Consider the following 21,457-nt stretch of genomic DNA (forward strand, 5'->3'; position numbering starts at 1 on the left):
TCTCAGAGGATTTGTCACTAATATACAGAAATGCCTTTGATTTATGAGTAGTGATTTTATATCCTGCTACTTTGCTGAATTCATTTACTAGTTGTAGAAGTTTTGTGGTGGAGTTTTTTCGGGTCTTTTAGGTATAGAATCATATCATCAGCAAATAGTGCTAATTTAAGTTCTTCTTTTCCTATACATATCCCTTTAATTTCTTTGCTCTGGCCAGTTGAATAGAAGTGGTGAAAGAGGGCATCCCTGTCTTGTTCCAGATTTTAGAGAGAATCCCTTCAATTTTTCTCTGTTTAGAATGATGTTGGCCTAAGGCTTAGCATAGATAGCCTTTGCGATGTTGAGATATGTTCTTATTGTCCCCAGTTTTTCTAGTGTTTTGAACATAAAGTGGTGCTGTATTTTGTCAAATACTTTTTTCTGCATCTATAGACATGATCATATGATTCTTATCTTTAAGTCTATTGATAAATTACATTATTGATTTTCTGTATGTTGAACCAACCTTGCATCCCTGGGATGAATCCCACTTGATCATGGTATACAATCCTTTTGATATGTTTTTGTATTCGATTTGCCAGAATTTTACTTTTTACATCTATGTTCATTAGAGATATCAGTCTGAAGTTTTCTTTCGTTGAAGTGTCTTTGACTGGTTTTGGAATCAGGGTGATATTGGCCTCATAGAATGAGTCTGGAAGTGCTCCCTCTTTTTCTATTTCCTGAAATAAATTGAAGAGTATTAGTATTAGTTCTTCTTTAAAGGTCTTGTAGAACTCAACTGTGTATCCATCCGGTTCTGGGCTTTTCTTCGTTTTTTTTCTTCTTCTTCTGTTTTCTCACTTGATATAGATCTATTTAAGTTGTGTATATCTTCCTGGCTCAATCTGGGAAGATCTTATGACTTAAGGAATTTATCGATGCCTTCAATGTCTTCTAGTTTATTGGAGTATAAGGTTTCAAAGTACTTTCAAATTATCTTCTGTATTTCTGTACTGTCTGTTGTGATATTGCCTTTTTTGTCACTTATGCTGGTAATTTGAGTTCTCGCCTTCTCTTCGTTCGTGTGGCTAAGGGTCTGTCAATTTTATTTCTTTTTTCAAGGAACCAACTTTTAGTTTTGTCATTTTTTTCAATTGTATTTTTTGTTTTGATTTCATTGATTTCAGCTCTAATTTTAGTTATTTCTTGCCTTTTCCTGCTTTTGCTGCTGATTTGTTCTTCTTTTTCTAGGGCTTTGAGACGTAGTGTGAGGTCATTTATTTGTTGACTTTTTCTTCTTTTAAGGAATGAACTCTATGCAATAAACTTTCCTCTTAGTACTGCTTTCATAATGTCCCAGAGATTTCCATATGTTGTGTCTGTGTTCTCATTTACCTCTAAGAATTTTTTAATCTCCTCCTTTCTGTCTTCTGTAACCCATTGTTCATTCAGTAGCATATTGTTCAGTCTCCATGTGATGCATAAATTTTCATTTTTTATTTTGTTGTTGATTTCCAATTTCAATCCATTATGATGTGATAAAAATACATGGTAGTATGTCTACTTTTTTGTATTTGCTAAGAGTTGCTGTGTGGCATAGTATATGGTCTATTTTAGTGAAAGATCCATGTGCTGCTGAGAAGAAAGTGTATCCACTTGATACTGGTTGAAATATTCTATATATGTCCTGTTAAGTCTAAGTTATTAATTGTGTTATTGAGCTCTATAGTTTCTTTAGTCAACTTTTGTTTGGAAGATCTATCCAGTGGTGAGAGAGATGTGTTAAAGTCACCCATGAATATTGTGTTGTAGTGAATTTGACTCTTGAACTTGAGAAGAATTTATTTGATGAACATTGCTGCACCATTGTTTGGGGCATATATATTTATGATTGTTATGTCTTGTTGATGTATTGTTCCCTTGAGCAGTATGTAATGTCCATCTTTATGCCTTTTGATTAATTTTGGCTTGATGTCTACTTTATTTGATATGAGTATGGAAACCCCTGCTTGCTTCTGTAGTCCATGTGAGTGTTATGATTTTTTTCCCAACCCTTCACCTTCAATCTGGGTATGTCTTTTCCTAACAGATGAGTCTCCTGTAGGCAGCATATTTTTGGATCTTTTTTTAATCCAGTCTGCTAGCCTGTCTTTTGATTGCTGAGTTTAAGCCATTGTCTTTTAGGGTTAGTATTGAGACATGATTTGCATTTCCAGCCATGTCTGTTTATTTTTGTTATTTAACTTGACTTGGTTTTCCTCTTTGATTAGTTTTTCCTTTAGTGTGATACCTTCCTCTGCTGGTTTTCATTGTTGTTTTTCATTTCCTCTTCATGAAGTATTTTGCCAAGGATGTTTGTAGTTCCAGTTTTCTAGCTATAAATTCTTTTAACTTTTGCTTATCGTGCAAGTTTTTTATTTCATCTTCAAATTTGAGGCTTAATTTTGCTGGATACAAGATTCTTAGTTGGCACTCATTATCTTTCAGAGCTTGAAATATGTAGTTCCAGGATCTTCTTTCAGCGTCTGTGTTGAAAAATCTTGTGTTATCCTAATTGATTTACCCCTGTATGTAATCTGATTCCTTTCTCTTGTAGCTTTTAAAATTCTCTCCTTATTCTGTATGTTGGGCATTTTCATTATAATGTGTCTTGGTGTGGATCTGTTGTGATTTTGTACATTCGGCATCCTGTAGGCTTCTGGATATAGATTTCTGTTTCATTCTTCATGTCTGGAAAGTTTTCTGATATTATTTTGTTAAACAGATTGCTCATTTCTTTGGTTTGTACTTCTATGCCTTCCTGTATCCTAATAACTCTTAAATTTGGTCTTTTTATGCTATCCCATATTTCTTGGATATTCTGCTTGTGGTTTCTTATCATTTTCACTGTGCTGTTTACATTCTTTTCAAGATGATAAAGTGTATCATCTTCATTATCTGATGTCCTATCTTCTAAGTGGTCTACTCTATTGGTGATGCTTTCCTTTGAGTTTTTAGTTTGATTTATTATTTCTTTCATTTCAAGGATTTATGTTTGTTTTTTTGTTTGTTTGTTTGTTTGTTTGTTTGTTTGTTTGAATTGCCTCTATCTCCCTGTTGATTTGATCTTTTGCTTCTTGGATTTGTTTATTCAGCTCATTGTCAAAGTGATCTTTCACTGCCTGTATTTGTTCTCTAATGTCTTAACTCTTTCTCTATAATTCTTTCCGCTATAGCTGTCAATTCTTTTGATGATGTGAATTATTTGTAGTACTTTCTTTCCTTGTTTTTTCATGTTGCTCACATTTCTTTTTTTTTCCACCTCTATGTGACTGGTGTGTTATTGTTTTTACCTTATATATTTGTAGTGCTCTTGTATTGTTCCATGATCCCTCCTTTGTGGGGAAGGACAATGTGAACAGATCCTAATGAAAAAATTATTGTTATTAAAACATTTATAGTTTAGTCTCAATGTCCAGAAATGTTGAATTCAGTTATTATTTACAACATAATCAGTAGTTTCATAAAAAGGTTTATAGTTTCTGGCGGTGGCCAATGAACTGGGGGTCGAATGTAGGACAGCATGCTTCTCAAATGCAGGTCCGATTTGATAGCCAAGCCCACCAAAATGGCTAGAGAGGTTTTCCAAGATGGAGTAGGACTACTTCCAGTGCCAAGCTGTCTGGTGAGGCAGGAGGAGGTAAGATGGCTTTGTGCTGTAGCTAGATTGCAGCCATGTGGCCTGCATGGGAGCGGCGCGGAGCTGACTGTGTGATTCTGGTACGCTGCTTGAGAGCCATGTGTGCGCTAAAACCGCAGGCTTTGTGTCTGGAGTCCGAAGTCTTATTAGAATATAGACACTCTGATTTCTGCTTAGGTGTTCGTAGCTCTGATGGTTTCTATGAAAATCCGCTGTATAGGGATCTTGTCAAATGCTCTGAGATGTTGTATTTCATCTAGGTGACACCTTTCAGAGACGCTGCCTGTTTTCTTGGTTTAATTCCACAGAGCAGCCAGAAACAGTACCTCCTCTACTCCGCCATCTTGGATCCAACTTCTTTTTGTTTCTTTGAGGCTATAGTATATGGGGTAGTTTTCCTCATTTCCCTGTCAGAGGATTTGTCACTGATTAGAAATGCCTTTCATTTATGGGTTTTTGGTTTTAAATCCTGCTACTTTGCCTAATTCATTTACTAGTTCTAGAAGTTTTCTGGTAGCACTTTTTGGGTCTTCTAGGTATAGAATCATATCATCTGCAAATAGTGCTAATTTGAGTTCTTGTTTTCCTATCTGTATCTCTTTAATTTTTTTCATCTTTCTAATTGCTCTGGCCAGTGTTTCAAGAACTATGTTGAATAGAAGTGGTGAAAGAGGGTATCCCTGCCTTTTCCCAGTTTTTAGAGAGAATGCCTTCAATTTTTTCTGTTTAGAATGACGTTGGCCTGAGGTTTAGCATAGATACCTTTAAGATGCCTAGATATGTTCCTGTTATCCCTAGATTTTTTAATGTTTCGAACATGACGGTGTGCTGTATTTTGTCGAATACTTTTTCTGCATCTATTGAGATGATCATATGATTCTTATCTTTAAGTCTATTGATGTGATGAGTTACATTTATTGGTTTCCATATGTTAGACCAACCTTGCATTCCCTGGGATGATTCCCACTTGATCATGTTATACTCTCTTTTTGATATGTTTTTCTATTTGATTTGCCAGAATTTTAGCATCTATGTTTATTACAGATATTAGTCTAATTTTTTTTCTTTGTTTTGTCTTTACCTATTTTTGGAATCAGGGTGATATTGGCCTCATAAAATGAGTTTGGAAATGCTCCTTCTTTTTCTATTTCACGAAATAATTTGTAGAGTATTGGTACTAGTTCTTCATTATGGGACTTCCAGAACTCAGCTGTGTATCCATCTGGTCCTGGGCGTTTCTTGGTTCGTCGAACTAGAAATTAGACCAGAAACCCTACACTCTGCAACTGCTAGAAGAAAATAGAGGCCTAACTCTTTAACATGTCATCATAGGAACCGGCTTCCTTAACAAGACTCCAAAATACATTTTTTAAAAAGCAGCTCAAGCAATGTCAAGAACAGGTAGCAGCAATGCTGATAAGAATGTAAATTGGTAAACATTATGGAAAACTATTTGCTTTTATGTATTAAAGCTGCACATCTGCCTATTCCTATGACTCATAAGTTTTACTTCTATCTAGATACCCTAGAACAGTAGCTTTCAAACTTTTGACCAAATATATTTCACATCTTAACCTAGTACCCACACACATGCATATATTCATGTCTTTGTGTTTGTATGTGTGTGTGTGTGTGTGTGTGTGTGTGTGTGTGTGTATGTGTGTTTAAGCATATACACCACATGTGGGTATATACAAAGCTCACAAATTTATGACACAATACTTTTTGTAACTTTAAGGAAAGCTTTTTGATACTTTCTGGGGTTTTTTTTCCTACCTGTCTTAAATTCATGTTGTGCTGCCATAACAATATCTGAGAATGGGTAGTTTATATAGTGCAGTAATTTATTTTTTTACAGTTGTAGAAGCTGATTAGTCCAAAATCAGGGGGCCCACATCAAAGTGGGATATTTTTACTGTGTCATTCCACAGCAAATGGTGGAAGGGTAAAAGAGCATGCATGACAGAGATTGGAGATTGAGCTCATAACCGAAAGGCTCTTTTTTAATCACCCACAATCCATTCATGAGGATGGAGAATTCATTAATGTTAAACCACAACACAAAGAAAAGACCACCAAACCCAATTTCAGATCAAATTAAAGCAAGCGTGTAATTCTGACCTAACTGGACTATCTCTCCCGAAATCCTTGCGTTAGAGAACAGTACTCCAGCTCTCAAGGATCGCAGTTTTATACCACAAAAGTTATAAAAGTGGGGTGTTTTGAGAACTTACAGATAACAGGATTTTGACAAGCATAATACATAGACCATTAAGGTAGTAGGTTAATGGTCTAAATGTTTCAGCACTTAAGGAGTAAATTTAGATCCCAACATCAGAATTTATGAGGCATCATTAGGGTTTCAGAGAGGGTTGTTATCTGGTCAGGAAAAGCCAGAATTTATGAGGCGCCACTAAAGTTTCAGAGAGAGTTGTTATCTGGTCAGGGAAAACCAGGCATGGTTGAGTTCAAGGCATGGGCAGGTATTCCAAGCAAGTTTAGAAATTGCAGTAATTTATAGTAAAACAGAAATTAACTTTTCATGACTTTGTGAGGAGTTGGCTCCCAATCTTAAAATGGAATTAGGCTGGGTTCATCAAGTAATACCTCCCTTTAGCTCCCCCTCCCCAACATTGTTGCATTAGTGATTAATGCAACATGCTTGTGGGGGGAACACATTCAAACCATAATACCATCTTATTAATTATTTATGATCAATAATTTGAAGAACATTATCCTAATGAAAGCCTCACGTAAAATGTAAAGTAATGTTAATAGCTACATTGTTTATAGTAGCAGCAAATGAAAACAAATGTCCATCAAGAAAAATGGGTAAGGGGCTGGGGTTGTCAGTAGTAGAGCTCTTGCCTAGCATGTATGAAGCACTGAGTACAATTCTCAGCACCACATATAAATAAATAAAATAAAGGTCCATTGAGAACTAAAAATTATATTTAAGGAAAAAAAGAAAAGAAAAATGGATAAATGAAATGAAGTATAGCCAGACAATGGAATGGTATACAACAGTGAAAATGTTCTATAGCTTTGCACATTCAGGAAGGTGGAATCTCAAACACAGTACTGAGTAAGCAAGCCAGTTGTGTAATATATACAGTATGATTTCTTTTGTATAAATTTTTAAAACATGCTAAACTGAACAATATGTTTTGATTAACATGTGTGCAAAAGTATGCTTAAGTGCCAGTTGTAATGGTGTATGTCTGTAGTGTAGTCCTGGCTTAGGAAGCTAAGGCAGAAGGATTGCTTGAGCCCAGACATTCAAGACCAACCCCGGGCAATATAAACAAGACTCTGTCACCAAGAAAAGGAAATTTTGGGTTTTTTTTTTAATTTAAGTAAGCAAATGACTGATGTGCATTCCACATGAATGAACCTTGAAAACATTATGCTAAGTAAAATAAGCCAGTCACAAAAAGTCACATAATTTCATTTATGTTAAAGGTTCAGAATAGGCAAATCTATAAAGACAGAATGTAGATTAGTGGTTGAGGGTTGAAAGAAAATGTGAAGTGAATTCTAATAGCTGTGGTATTTCTGTAGGAGTGATGAAAATGTTTTAAAACTGATCATGGTAATGGTTACTCAACTATGTATATACTTTACATACCATTGAATTATACAGTTTAAATCCATTAATTGTGTCCAAATTATATCAATAATGCTGCTAAAATTAAGTAAGATGATAACAGTTTTGAAACTCAGGATAATAGTTATCTGGGGAAGAAGGGAGTTGAAATATAAGCAAGGCACCCAGTAGTGTTTTGGGGTTTCAGTTATAGTCTGTTTCTTCACCTAGATGGTAGGCATATCAGTAAGTTTTTATTGTTATTCTGTATATTTTACACATTTTTTATATAATACTTAATGAAATTTTCTTTTTTTAGTTAATACTTTTTTATATTCTTTCACCCATACCTGTTATGATCAAGTTTAATATAGAATATACTACAAATATACTACAAATCTAGATCAGTACTAGTTTTCCTCAAAATGTTCCATTTGTTAAAAATTATTCTTTATGTATTAAAGTTGCCAAAAGTATTTTTGGAGAAAAAGGTACCTAACACATTGTATTCTGTATATCAGAATACACTTAACGATAACATGCCTACTTTGCTTCATTGTGTTTGTAACCAACCTAATTCACCTCTTATATTATTTCACCTTATAACTGATTTCCTGGTTTCCTGACTTGCACTTCCCCAGTCAGTTTTCCATATTGCAGTCAGAAATATTTCTTGGAAATACAGATAGTTTGTTATTTCTCTGATCAGAACTCTTCAGTGGAATTTCATGTTCTGCTGTGGAAATAGGTTATGGATAAAAACTGAATACTTTAAGATTACTTTCCAAGGCATGTTTAATTGCCGCAGTCTGGCTGGGCACAAAATAACCAAGTCGCCACACAGCCTTGTAGGTTCAAAACAGGAACTCCTTTATTCTCTGCACTCCCATGAACACCCGCATGCATGGGGCTTTCTCCTGGGACACACCACACCCCAACTGGAAATCCCTCCTCTCGCACTGCCCCAACCAATGGGAACTCTCCAGGAATCCCCGCTAGAACTCCAAAGTAGCAGGCACCCGAGGCAGCAAGAGCTGCCCCATTGCCCAGTAAAGGTCAAATATACAATACAATCAATCCAGCATCACAGCAATTATATATAGCTTAACTCAAATCATCATCTCAATGGTTCACTGGCATCACCTTTCAAACATTCCCTCTGGCAAATGCCAGGCATCATTCTGACCTGCCCTGGCTCTCAACATTTAATTTGCCTTTTTTTTTAAAACAGTATCTTCCACCCATATTTATTGTTACCACACACATAAGGTTATTCTCTTGCTAGCTTCTGGATCCTTGGTACATGCCATTTTCTCAGCCTGAAAGTGTACTTCTTATTTTCCATCTCTGTAACACCTACAAGGTTTAGCTTATATATTCCTTTCTTCTTAGAAGTTTCCCTAGCCACCCAACCCTCCCTCACATATAGCTAAAATGCCTTTCCCATTTTTCCCTTAGTATTTTTGCAGTAATATGCCTGTAGTATTTATTTAAGCATATTAACACTTATTGACACTTTTCTGTATATCTGTAAATTCCTCCGGGGCAAGACTATTTTATTCTTGTAGCCCCATTACTTAACACTGCCTAACCCCCATGGAAAGTACTCAATAACTATTTATTGAATGAACTAGATGAATTTATAATAAAATTACTGACAATTAAAACTATTACTCTGGTTTTGCACTAGCCTAGTTGACTGATTTTAATATATTCTTTATTTTGCTTTTAAAAATTTCTTTTACATGGACATTTAATATTGAATATATTAGGTGTTCATGCCTCCTATAATTTGATGTTTAAAGAATCTGAAAACCCTTTCAAAGGAAATGCATAAAAATATGTATCTTTAAAAAATAAAAATAAGAAATAAAATAGTAAATGAAGATATCTAAAAAAGAAAAATTTATATCTTCTATTTTCTTTTTAATATCTGAAGTTTGCAAGTATAAATTTGGCAGATATGCTTCAGTTTTTCATTGACTAAGGTGTATGCTATCCTAACTACAATTCTGACAAAAGTGCCATTTTTAGTCTTCTATATCTGAAAAATCTGAAACAGAAAATGTTATCTAAAAACTAGAACTAAAAGGCAAATAACATCTCTATTCAAGATGATGGTTATTTATATTTACATGTGAAAAATTTAGAAGATAATGCACATGAGAGATGACTTTATTGCGATGGGACTTGGTGGGTAGTTTTATTTTATTTATCTTTCTCTAAACATTTTACTAAAAATTTAAGCCCAAATTTTTTGGTTTAAAAATCTATTTATCCAGCTCTGGTTGCATCTGAAGTCATTTACTGGATTATTTCTACTGTTAAATTTACAATTCAACTCTTTTTCATTTTTAATTCAGTCTACCTTAAAGGAGTAAAGTTTAAAGATTTTTTAAAAAAACATAGAAAGAACAAGAGAGAGAAATGAAGAAGGGAGTGAGGGAAGGAGAAAGATATACTGATTTCAAGAGGAACTGATTTCCTGAAAGGCAGTAATATTATTACATCATATTTTGGAAAAGTTCTTATCCCAGTTGTACATTTAACTGTTACCATGGTCAAATTCATACTCTTTCCTCATTTATAAAGTTGGAATCAACACCTACTTCATGGGGCTACTATTAGAATAATATGAAAATATTATGTAAGTACATAGCAGTCAGTAACATAAATGTTATGTGTTACATTATTTACATGCCGTCCTAGTTGAATTGCCATAATATTACTGACTAAAAGAAAAGTTCCTCCACATCTCACCCGCTGTGAAAAAGGAAGGGAAAATTTAAAAAACAGAAAGGGGAAAAGAACAAAGCATTGTTTAATGGTGAGAGCATAACATGCTGAAATAGATATATCAGAGAATATGAACCAAAATTCATTCAACTTATATTTAATGTTTTGCATTATTAGATTTTCTATCCTTTACATCATGTGTTTCCCCCTTTCAGTTCATCTTAGACTATTATTCCTGAAATAATTCTTAATATTGAGCAGAATCCATCAATGGTCCCAGTGCCTTAAGAATATATTCTAGGGACCCAACATGGCGGCCGGCGAGGAGGCAGCACTTTCAATGCCTCCGCAGTAACAGGATCAGAGAGACCCATTAATACACCTACATGCTACCTGCTGAGAAACTTCTAGCAAAATACCGCTGAAAGGAGACCTGCCAGGAATTAACGCTGAAAGCGAGAAGATCCTGGAACAACATATATCAAACACTGAAAGACAATGGATGCCAACCAAGAATGCTGTATCCAGCAAAATTAAGCTTCAGGTACGACAACGAAATAAAAATATTCCATGATAAACAAAAGCTAAAAGAATTTGCAGCCAGAAGACCAGCATTGCAAAGCATCTTGAGCAAAACATTACACGAGAAAGAAATGAAAAACAATACCAAAGCCAACAGTGGGAAGTACCTCAGTAAAGACAGACAGCGGGGGGAAAGCTAATCATGGAGAAACAAACTAAATTTAAAAAAAAGAGATAAATAATCAAACATGGCTGGAAGTATAAATCATATATCAATAGTAACTCTAAACGTTAATGGTTTAAACTCTCCAATAAAGCGACATAGGCTGGTAACATGGATTAAGAAAACAAATCCAACAATATGCTGCCTCCAGGAGACATACCTGACTGGAAAAGATATACACAGGCTGAAGGTGAAAGGTTGGGAAAAAATATACCACGCACACGGTCCTCGTAAGCAAGCAGGGGTGGCCATCCTCTTATCGAATAAAATCGACTTCAAGACTAAGTTAATCCAAAGGGATAAGGAAGGATATTACATACTGTTAAAAGGAACCATTCACCAACAAGATATAACAATTATCAATATTTATGCACCAAATAATGGTGCTGCGACATTCATAAAACAAATTCTCCTCTAGTTAAAGAATCAAATAGACCACAACACAATAATTATGGGTGACTTCAACACTTCTCTCACCATTGGACAGATCCTCCAAACAAAAGTTGAATAAAGAAACTATAGAACTCAATATCACAATCAATAACCTAGACTTAACGGACATATATAGAATATATCAACCATCATCAAGTGGATATACTTTTTTCTCAGCAGCACATGGATCCTTCTCAAAAATAGACCATATATTATGCCATAGGGCAACCCTCAGTAAATATAAAGGGGTGGAGATAATACCATGCATTTTATCTGATCATAATGGAATGAAACTGGAAATCAATGATAAAAGAAGGAAGGGAAAATCCTATATCACATAGAAAATGGACAATATGTTACTAAATGATCAAGGGTTACAGAAGACATACAGGAGGAAATCAAAAAATTCTTAGAGATAAATGAAAATACAGACACAACATATCGGAATCTATGGGACACAATGAAAGCAGTTTTAAGAGGGAAATTCATCGCCTGGAGGTCATTCCTTAAAAAAAGGAAAAACCAACAAATAAATGAGCTCACACTTCATCTCAAAGCCCTAGAAAAGGAAGAGCAAAACAACAGCAAATGCAGCAGAAGGTAAGAAATAATTAAAATCAGCAGAAATCAACGAAATTGAAACAAAAGAAACTATTGAAAAATTAACAAAACTAAAAGTTGGTTCTTTGAAAAAATAAATAAGATTGACAGACCCTTAGCCATGCTAACGAAGAGGAGAAAGAACTCAAATTAGTAACATACGGGATGAAAAAGGCAATATCACAACAGATGCTACAGAAATACAGAAGACAATTAGAAATTATTTTGAAAACCTATATTCCAATAAAATAGAAGATAGTGAAGACATCGATAAATTTCTTAAGTCATATGATTTGCCCAGACTGAGTCAGGAGGATACACACAATTTGAACAGACCAATATCAATGGATGAAATTGAAGAAGCCATCAAAAGACTACTAACCAAGAAAAGCCCAGGACCAGATGGGTATACAGCGGAGTTTTACAAAACCTTTAAAGAACAATTAATACCAATGCTTTTCAAATTATTTCAGAAAATAGAAAAAGAGGGAGCTCTTCCAAATTCATTCTATGAGGCCAACATCACCCTGATTCCGAAACCAGACAAAGACACCTCAAAGAAAGAAAACTACAGACCAATATCTCTAATGAACCTAGATGCAAAAATCCTCAATAAAATTCTGGCGAATCGAATACAAAAACACATCAAAAAAATTGTGCACCATGATCAAGTAGGATTCATCCCTGGGATGCAAGGATGGTTCAATATACGGAAATCAATAAATGTTATTCACCACATCGATAGACTTAAAGATAAGAACCGTATGATCATCTCGATAGACGCAGAGAAAGCATTCGACAAAGTACAGCATCCCTTTATGTTCAAAACATTAGAAAAACTAGGGATAACAGGAACTTACCTCGACATTGTAAAAGCTATCTATGCTAAGCCTCAGGCTAGCATCATTCTGAATGGACAAAAGTTAAAGGCATTCCCTCTAAAATCTGGAACAAGACAGGGATGCCCTCTCTCACCACTTCTATTTAATTTAGTCCTTGAAATACTAGCCAGAGCAATTAGACAGACAAAAGAAATTAAAGGCATAAAAATAGGAAAAGAAGAACTTAAATTATCACTATTTGCGGATGACATGATTCTATACCTAGAAGACCCAAAAGGATCTACAAAGAAACTACTAGAACTAATAAATGAATTCAGCAAAGTGGCAGGATATAATATCAACACGCATAAATCAAAGGCATTTCTGTATATCAGCGACCAAACTTCTGAAACGGAAATGAGGAAAAACACTCCATTCACAATATCCTCAAAAAAATAAAATACTTCGGAATCAACCTAACAAAAGAGGTGAAAGATTTATATAATGAAAACTACAGAACCCTAAATAGAGAAGTAGAAGAAGATCTTAGAAGATGGAAAAATATACCCTGTTCATGGATAGGCAGAACTAACATCATCAAAATGGCGATATTACCAAAAGTTCTCTATAGGTTTGATGCAATGCCAATCAAAATCCCAATGGCATTGCTTGTAGAAATAGAGAAAGCAATCATGAAATTCATATGGAAAAATAAAAGACCCAGAATAGCAAAAGCAATTCTAAGTAGGAAGTGTGAATCAGGCGGTATATCAATACTAGATTTCAAACTATATTACAGAGTAATAGTAACAAAAACAGCATGGTACTGGTACCAAAACAGGCAGGTGGACCAATGGTACAGAATAGAGGACACAGAGACTAATCCACAAAGTTACAACTATCTTATATTTGATAAAGGGGCTAAAAGCATGCAATGGAGGAAGGATACCATCTTCAATAAATGGTGTTGGGAAAACTGGAAATCCATATGCAACAAAATGAGACTGAATCCCCTCCTCTCACCATGCACAAAAGTTAACTCAAAATGGATCAAGGAGCTTGATATCAAATCAGAGACTCTGCGTCTGATAGAAGAAAAAGTTGGCTCCGATCTACATATTGTGGGGTCGGACTCCAAATTCCTTAATAGGACACCCATAGCATAAGAGTTAATAGCAAGAATCAACAAATGGGACTTACTTAAACTAAAAAGTTTTTTTCACAGCAAGAGAAACAATAAGCGAGGTAAATAGGGAGCCTACATCATGGGAACAAATTTTTACTCCTCACACTTCAGATAGAGCCCTAATATCCAGAGTATACAAAGAACTCAAAAAATTAGACAATAAGATAACAAACAACCCAATCAACAAATGGGCCAAGGACCTAAACAGACACTTCTCAGAGGAGGACATACAATCAATCAACAAGTACATGAAAAAATGCTCACCACCTCTAGCAGTCAGAGAAATGCAAATCAAAACTACCCTAAGATACCATCTCACTCCAGTAAGATTGGCAGCCATTATGAAGTCAAACAACAAGTGCTGGAGAGGTTGTGGGGAAAAGGGTACTCTTGTACATTGCTGGTGGGACTGCAAATTGGTGCGGCCAATTTGGAAAGCAGTATGGAGATTCCTGGGAAAGCTGGGAATGGAACCACCATTTGACCCAGCTATTCTCCTTCTCGGACTATTCCATGAAGACCTTAAAAGAGCGTACTACAGGGATACTGCCACATCGATGTTCATAGCAGCACAATTCACAATAGCTAGACTGTGGAACCAACCCAGATGCCCTTCAATGGATGAATGGATTAAAAAATGTGGCATCTATACACCAGGGAGTATTACACAGCACTAAAAAATGACAAAATCATGGAAATCGCAGGGAAATGGATGGCACTAGAGCAGATTATGCTTAGTGAAGCTAGCCAATCCCTAAAAAACAAATACCAAATGTCTTCTTTGATATAATGAGAGCAACTAAGAATAGAGCAGGGAGGAAGAGCAGGAAGAAAAGATTAAGATTAAATAGAGACATGAGGTGGGAGGGAAAGGGAGAGAGAAGGGAAATTGCATGGAAATGGAAGGAGACCCTCATTGTTATACAAAATTACATATAAGAGGTTGTGAGGGGAATGGGAAAATAAACAAGGATAGAAATGAATTACAGTAGATGGGGTAGAGAGAGAAGATGGGAGGGGAGGGGAGGGGGGATAGTAGAGGATAGGAAAGGCAGCAGAATACAACAGTTAGTAGGATGACATTATGTAAAATTGTGGATGTGTAACCGATGTGATTCTGCAATCTGTATTTGGGATCAAAATGGGAGTTCATAACCCACTTGAAACTAATGTATGAAATATGATATGTCAAGAACTTTGTAAGGTTTTGAACAACCAATAAAAAAATTTAAAAAAATTAAAAAAAGAATATATTCTAGCTTCTTACAGTGAATTTGTCTTCCCCTGTCTAATCCCAGTGTACTTTTTGAGAGGCCAGTTATATACTACCTACTGCGTACATTATGTTTAAGAGATTGTGTTACTCCTTTCAATAATTTAGGTTTTAAAAACTAAGGAGTAGAGAAGTTCAGTGATTAATCCAGGATCACACTGATAGTAACTAGTATCAAAATTCAAGCAGTCTATCACAGTAGTTTTCAAACTTTAACATGGATCAGAATCAACCAGACAGCTTGTTAAAATACAGCCTACTTAAGAAGCCATAGCTTCTTACCCCATAGATCAGTAACAGAGAGGAAGAGGTAGGCAACGACAGTGTGGGAGATTTTGCATTTCTAAATTCCCAAGTTATGTATATTATGGTCATTCAGAGACTACACATTGAAACATTACTAATCTACCAGACTACAAGTGTTTTCTCTTTTACTTCCTGTTTCACATTACTCCTCCATAAGTAGAATGCACTCTTGCCAATTGAAAGAGTGATACTCAAAATGCACTTGGTGCTTTTTTTCCTTTGTATTTTTTAATTTTTTCCCTACACATAGCTACTTTCTTTTTCTTGCCCTTCCCCCTATCATTCCTTACCTGTTGCAGTAACTTTCCTTTATAAAGCTGCTCAAATGCCCCCTTTTCTCTAAAGTCTTATCTCATGCTATAAATGTACTGCTATTATTTTTGAACCCATTGAACTTTATACCAGTTTCTATCATCATTTACTATCTTGTGTTGTAGCTATTTGTTTATGTATTTTAATGTTCTGTATTACATTTATAAATTCCTTAAGTGTTTATCACATAATGCTTAGTAAATACTGGACTATTTTTAAGACTCTAGTGCTTTTATTTTATATTATTAAATATGATAGTTCATGTAAAATACTTTATTAACCACGAAATGTTATATAAAGATGATGTACTTTTGTCTTTCATAGACTCTGAGCATCCCAGAAATGAAAAAGCACATTTCATAATTAATTTGTAAACACTTAAAGAGATCAGGGAATTCACAGAGAATAAAAAATGACAAATTTGATTTTGGCAAAATAAAAGGCCAAAGAAATTGAAAAAACAGAAATAATTTCTCCTGCTGTGTAGCAAAACCTGTCATTATCACACACACACACACACACACACACACACACACACACAAAAATAACACAAAGAAATAGTCGTCAAAATGTAGCCATTGGTTATATTAGCACTGCTCTTTGGGTGCCAATCTAGAGAAGATGAAGTATTTTGGGAAATATTACAAGTCTGAGCTTGCAAATTAAACAGTTGAAAAAAAATTAACTGTAGTTTCATTTTTTATTAACATTGTTGTATGATGTTATGATTTTCTTGGAAAATAAAATTCAACTTCCATAATATCCCATAAATTTAAAATACATATAGGAAAAAAAATTTTTAAAAACATAGCTTAGCCAAAAGAATGAAAAAAAAACATATAGAAAGAACATCATTGTCAGGATAAAATCATGGACATTATACTTTGAAAAAGAAACTAGAGAAACACAAGGTAGAATGAACTTAATATGTAAAATTACAAAGTTCACAGGGCCATGGGTCAGTCAAATTCTTTGCATGTCAGATTATTTTATCATGTTTTATTTTAAAAAATTATATTTTTCTCTCTTCTACAGAAATGGTGAGAGCATAACATGCCAGAATTGTTATGAGAATGAGTGTGTGTGTGTGTGTGTGTGTGTGTGTGTGTGTTGTTTTTTTTCTTTTCCCAATGCTGGGGTTCATTCTAGACGAATGCATGAGACCCTGGGTTCTACCACTCTGCTACATCCCCAGCCCTATTATGGGAATGTTTTTAATTCTTAGAGGAGGCAAAGTGCTAAAAGCCTTCCAAACATTGTATTCTATGAGGGCATACTAAAGTTCTTTGCTGAAATTTTAGATTTATCCAATAAATTGCCAGAAGTTGTTGGCCTTCCAATCACATTACTGATATTATGATGAATTAGCTATCAAAATTATAAAAGGCTATAATACAGCACTTTGGTTAGGAAAGACAGGCAAAATTCCTAAGAAATAGGAGCATATTAACAACTATATAATTACCCGGTGCCATTTTGAGAATAACTAAAGTTCTTTATCTAATTTTGACTGCTAGAACAAAAGCGTATTTTAAAGAAACATAACTAAAATTAAAGGATAGAAAATAAGCCTTAAATTTTTTAATGAAATCATGAATTTCCATAAGATGTCTAAAGGTGATTCAGTAGTCATTTTCAGATATAAGAAAAGTTTTAAATAAATGTGAACAACTCTTCTCTTACATGACTAAAAAAATATTAGTTGTAAAATTTTTTAATTAACATAATTTGTTTTCAAAAGATGAAAAAGAAATAATGTTACAAGATCAAAGTAACAAAGAACATGATTCTAACTGCCACACAAAAATCCAAACCTTCAACTTTCACAATAGACTTGCAGGGCTCTTCCACCTTTTTATCTTTCTTATCTAATCTATTGGTTAAAATGTAGACTGGAAATTGATAATGATCTCTTGGTGATCTGTATCCACCAATGAGCCTGTTAGTAACTGAGCTCTCTAGCCTTTTCCCTAATGCCATTCATTTATGAAAAATCTTATTTTACTTTAAAGCTTTTATACTTCTTGAGCAGGAGCACAAATCTAAATCTCACTCAGTTGTTCAGTACTTTATGTGTTAGATTTTTGAACATAAATATTACTACACTTGATAACTTTTATTCACTGATTGAAATCTTACAACTGTATGAGATATGAAAAAACTTATATTAGGGGGAAAATGCTAATTTTCAAATTGCTTCAAAATAGCTTCTGTATTCTGATTCCACATTCAGTGCCTTTTTTCAATCCACCATACTAATTGTAAAAAACATTAACTAGAATGCCCAATTTGTGTAGCAACTGGAAGATCTCTTACTATAATGATTTTATTCCTAAAACAGTTGTTTATATGTAAAGAAAATTTGATTGGCTTTTGTTATTGAATATATTTAAACCAAACATTCATTGCAATTTAGTATTCATCCACTTTTTCTTTCCTTTCAGGCCTGTATGTGGAATCAGAGGGAAAACTCTCATAATTAACCTACCAGGTAGCAAGAAAGGATCTCAGGTAAGCATCCTTGACATTTATGGTTTAGTGTGAGGACTTTTAACCAAGTATTGGGAGTTAGCCAACCAAAAAGTTGGAGCATTCCACATTACTGACAGTAATTGGGGGATTCCCAAAATTACCCTTAGTTTCAATAATTCACTAGAAAGACTCAGAGAACTCCCTCACACTCACAGTTATAGTTCATTATAAGGGGAAAATACTAATTAAATTAACCAAAGGAAAAAGTACATAAGACTGAATACAGAGGAAAAATGCTAAATGTGGAGTTTTTATTGTCCTCTGCTGGTAAAGTCATGAATGCTTTATTTTCCTGGTATTAATGTGTGACAGTACACATAGAATATTGTCAGTCAGAGATCATCACCTGCACTCTTGGTATCCAGAGGTGGTGGTGTTACATACTGACCATGTGGCTAACCTTTAGTTTTTTAGCCCTTCCCAGAGATTGGACTGGTGTCTTTGGAAGGTATACTCTCTATTACCTTCCAAAGACAAAACCAATACCCTTGTAACCCAAAGCCCCTGTTAGGTAGCCAAAGGCTCAGGCAAACGAAGGATTTTTACTCCTATCGAGCATGATATTCTGAGGACCTAAGGATCACCTCCCAGTAGCTGAGAACAAAGGTCAAACTCTCTTGAGGTAATGTTAGTTCTTCACTACACAAGTCGCCACTGGCATTTTGCCCAAGCTTTCATATAGCAAAAAATTAACATTAATCAAAGAGATCCTGGACATCTATATTATCAGTATTTATATGACTTAGATTTGAAAGAGGTAATGTGGACTATGGACAGATTTAAAGAAACAGCTAATCCATCCTCTAAAGGCATTGCAAACATTTTTATATTTTTGTAATATACTCATTTTCCACCTTGACCTACTGCTTTTTGTACTATATTTGTGCAAAACTATATACCAAGGAAATTAGCTGAACTAATTTTCACTTCTTCATTAGTCCTGTCATTTTCTATTGATATTATATTCTGAGGAAACTAATTTTTAACTCAGTTTCTCTATACATCTGATCATCTATTTCAATACTGCAATATTACTAATAATGACATTATTACAGCATTACAGTATAGAAGTAGATAAACAAGTCAAAAGATACTGACCCAATTGTTGAGAGCCACAGCCAAAGGGGCCCCAACAAACTTCCAGCTGCCATCAAACCATGGTGTCATCAGTGGTACAATTTTTCCAAAAGGAGCCATCAATTGGCTTGGTGTATCCTCTTCTCTTCTGCTTGTGATGGTCGTTCAGCTAAAATTTGGGGGCCAACAGAGGTGAGACAAAGAACCTCACCCCCCCCCGCCCCCGCTGGTACAAAGACCTATCCACAGGTGTGGCTGTATGCTGGACTGGTAGTCAATGACGGGTAAGATCCAATTGCAGTGGTACCAACCTAAGACAGGAGGCTGATGCCTTGAGGTCAGCTCATCCGATGATGGGTAAGAACCATATGTAGTATTGGACAACCTAAGGCAGGCATGGTCCCTAAGCCTCATGCTTGTTGTTTAAACAGAGAGGGGGAGATGTTGAGAGCCACAGCTGAAGGGGCCCCAGCAAACTTCCAGCTGCCAGCAAACTTCCAGCTGCCAGCTGATGATTGACTCACAGCGGCCCCAGCAAACTTCTAGCTGCCAACCGATTGGCTCCTCTGCAGTGATGCCTATTTGGGTTGTTTCCCCGCCCTTTCAGACCTGCTCATTGGGGGATTCAGAGCTGCTCATTGGGGGATTTTTTTGGCTCCGCCCACGCAACCCAGCCAATCGGCCTTAAGAGCAGGAGGAGTGAGGGAGGTTGAGAGGCTTGTGGGAAGCTGGTGGTGGCAGTTGGGCTCTGAGGGTTTTCCGAAGAGCTGTGTGGTGCGGTGTGTGTGTTCTAAAAATAAAGTTTGTTTCTTTTGACAAGTGGCTCCTGAATTGTGCCCAGCCAGACTGCGGCACCCAATACTAGAGTCCTCCTCAGAAACTAACAGTGAGCTCATCTATCATCATATCGGATGACCAAATATCTCCCAAGGCGTTACCACTGAGATTTTCAAGCGTGTCAAGTTCTAAAAAAGGAGTGGTCTTAGCAGCATATGACTACATCCTTTCAAGTGTCTGATATTGTTGTGCTAAGAAACAATATCATCTTTTGTTCTAAGCCTCTTTTGAGACACCAGTGTTATCTTTTGTTTTCCTCACTGCATAACCTTTTCATGCATTTCTTCATCTAAGCTTCCATTATTTTCTTGTATCCATTTTTACCCAAACATTTCTTTGAAAGGAATACAAGGTTCAGTTACCGTGGTGGTCCAGATTGTCATCAGTAATGCTAGTTTTGCAAATGCTTCCCACTCACTCCATTCCTATCCATATAGGATACGATTATAAAGGTAAAGAGCTAGTGGACTGCCTTAACCTACTAGGCAATATAACTGCATTCTTTCAAACCTAGTTTGGTCAGATGGTAACATTAGTCCCTTAAGAATTATAACATAAAAATTTAAAGATATAGTTAACAGTTTTCTCACTTCAGAATCACCCCCTCTTCTGGTACCTACAGCTGTATACTGATCCTGAGACCACTGCATCAGGTAGAAAAAGAGAAAGTTGAGGGCTGGGGATGTGGCTCAAGCGGTGGCGCGCTCGCCTGGCATGCGTGCGGCCAGGGTTCGATCCTCAGCACCACATACCAACAAAGATGTTGTGTCCGCCGAGAACTGAAAAATGAATATTAAAAATTCTCTCTCTCTCTCTCCCCTCTCTCACTCTCTCTTTAAAAAAAAAAAAGAAAAAGAGAAAGTTGAGGTAACATGGAAGAAAAAGAAAAAGTACACTTATAAAGAAAAAGTATAGTCATACCAGCATCGTTCCCCAAATCCCATTTCCCAGAAAAGCAAAATTATTTCTGTTGTGGGGACCTTCCTTTTCCATTTCCTATGTTGAATGTGATCATGTACTCATGAAGACACACACAAACCAGGCCTTAATACCTTTATCTCCTCTCACCAAAAACAACAAATATTTCAGTTGCCCATTCTATTCTCTATCAAACTCTTACTCTGAGGATGAAAATATTAGGATCTCTTTGTGTGAACAGCATCCACTTGAATCAATATGATTTACCAGTTACCTGCAGGGCCTTTCCCAAATCACTGGATTCTGCCCCATAGCCTTCTGCAGTCTCTTAAAACAATTCTTATTGGCATTTTGTCTCAGAGGGTACAACTATATCTAGATTCAGCCTATCTTTACATTGGGGTAGCCCTTCAGTGTCCAATCATTTCATGGGCC

General features: G+C 35.6%; 1 protein-coding gene across 4 annotated transcripts in view; it reads left to right on the forward strand.

The window, feature by feature from the left end:
- The window catches only part of GPHN (gephyrin), a 612,413-nt gene that overhangs the window by 328,100 nt on the left and 262,856 nt on the right, over positions 1–21,457 (forward strand). For all 4 annotated transcript variants that reach the window (XM_081290454.1, XM_081290455.1, XM_081290456.1 and 1 more), the window contains exon 6: positions 18,103–18,169. In XM_081290454.1, coding sequence (XP_081146580.1) covers positions 18,103–18,169 — 67 coding nt within the window. The remainder of the gene's footprint in view (positions 1–18,102; positions 18,170–21,457) is intronic.

Source organism: Spermophilus citellus (genome assembly GCF_964194105.1).
Source record: "Spermophilus citellus genome assembly, chromosome: 4".
In the NCBI taxonomy this organism is placed as follows: domain Eukaryota; kingdom Metazoa; phylum Chordata; class Mammalia; order Rodentia; family Sciuridae; genus Spermophilus; species Spermophilus citellus.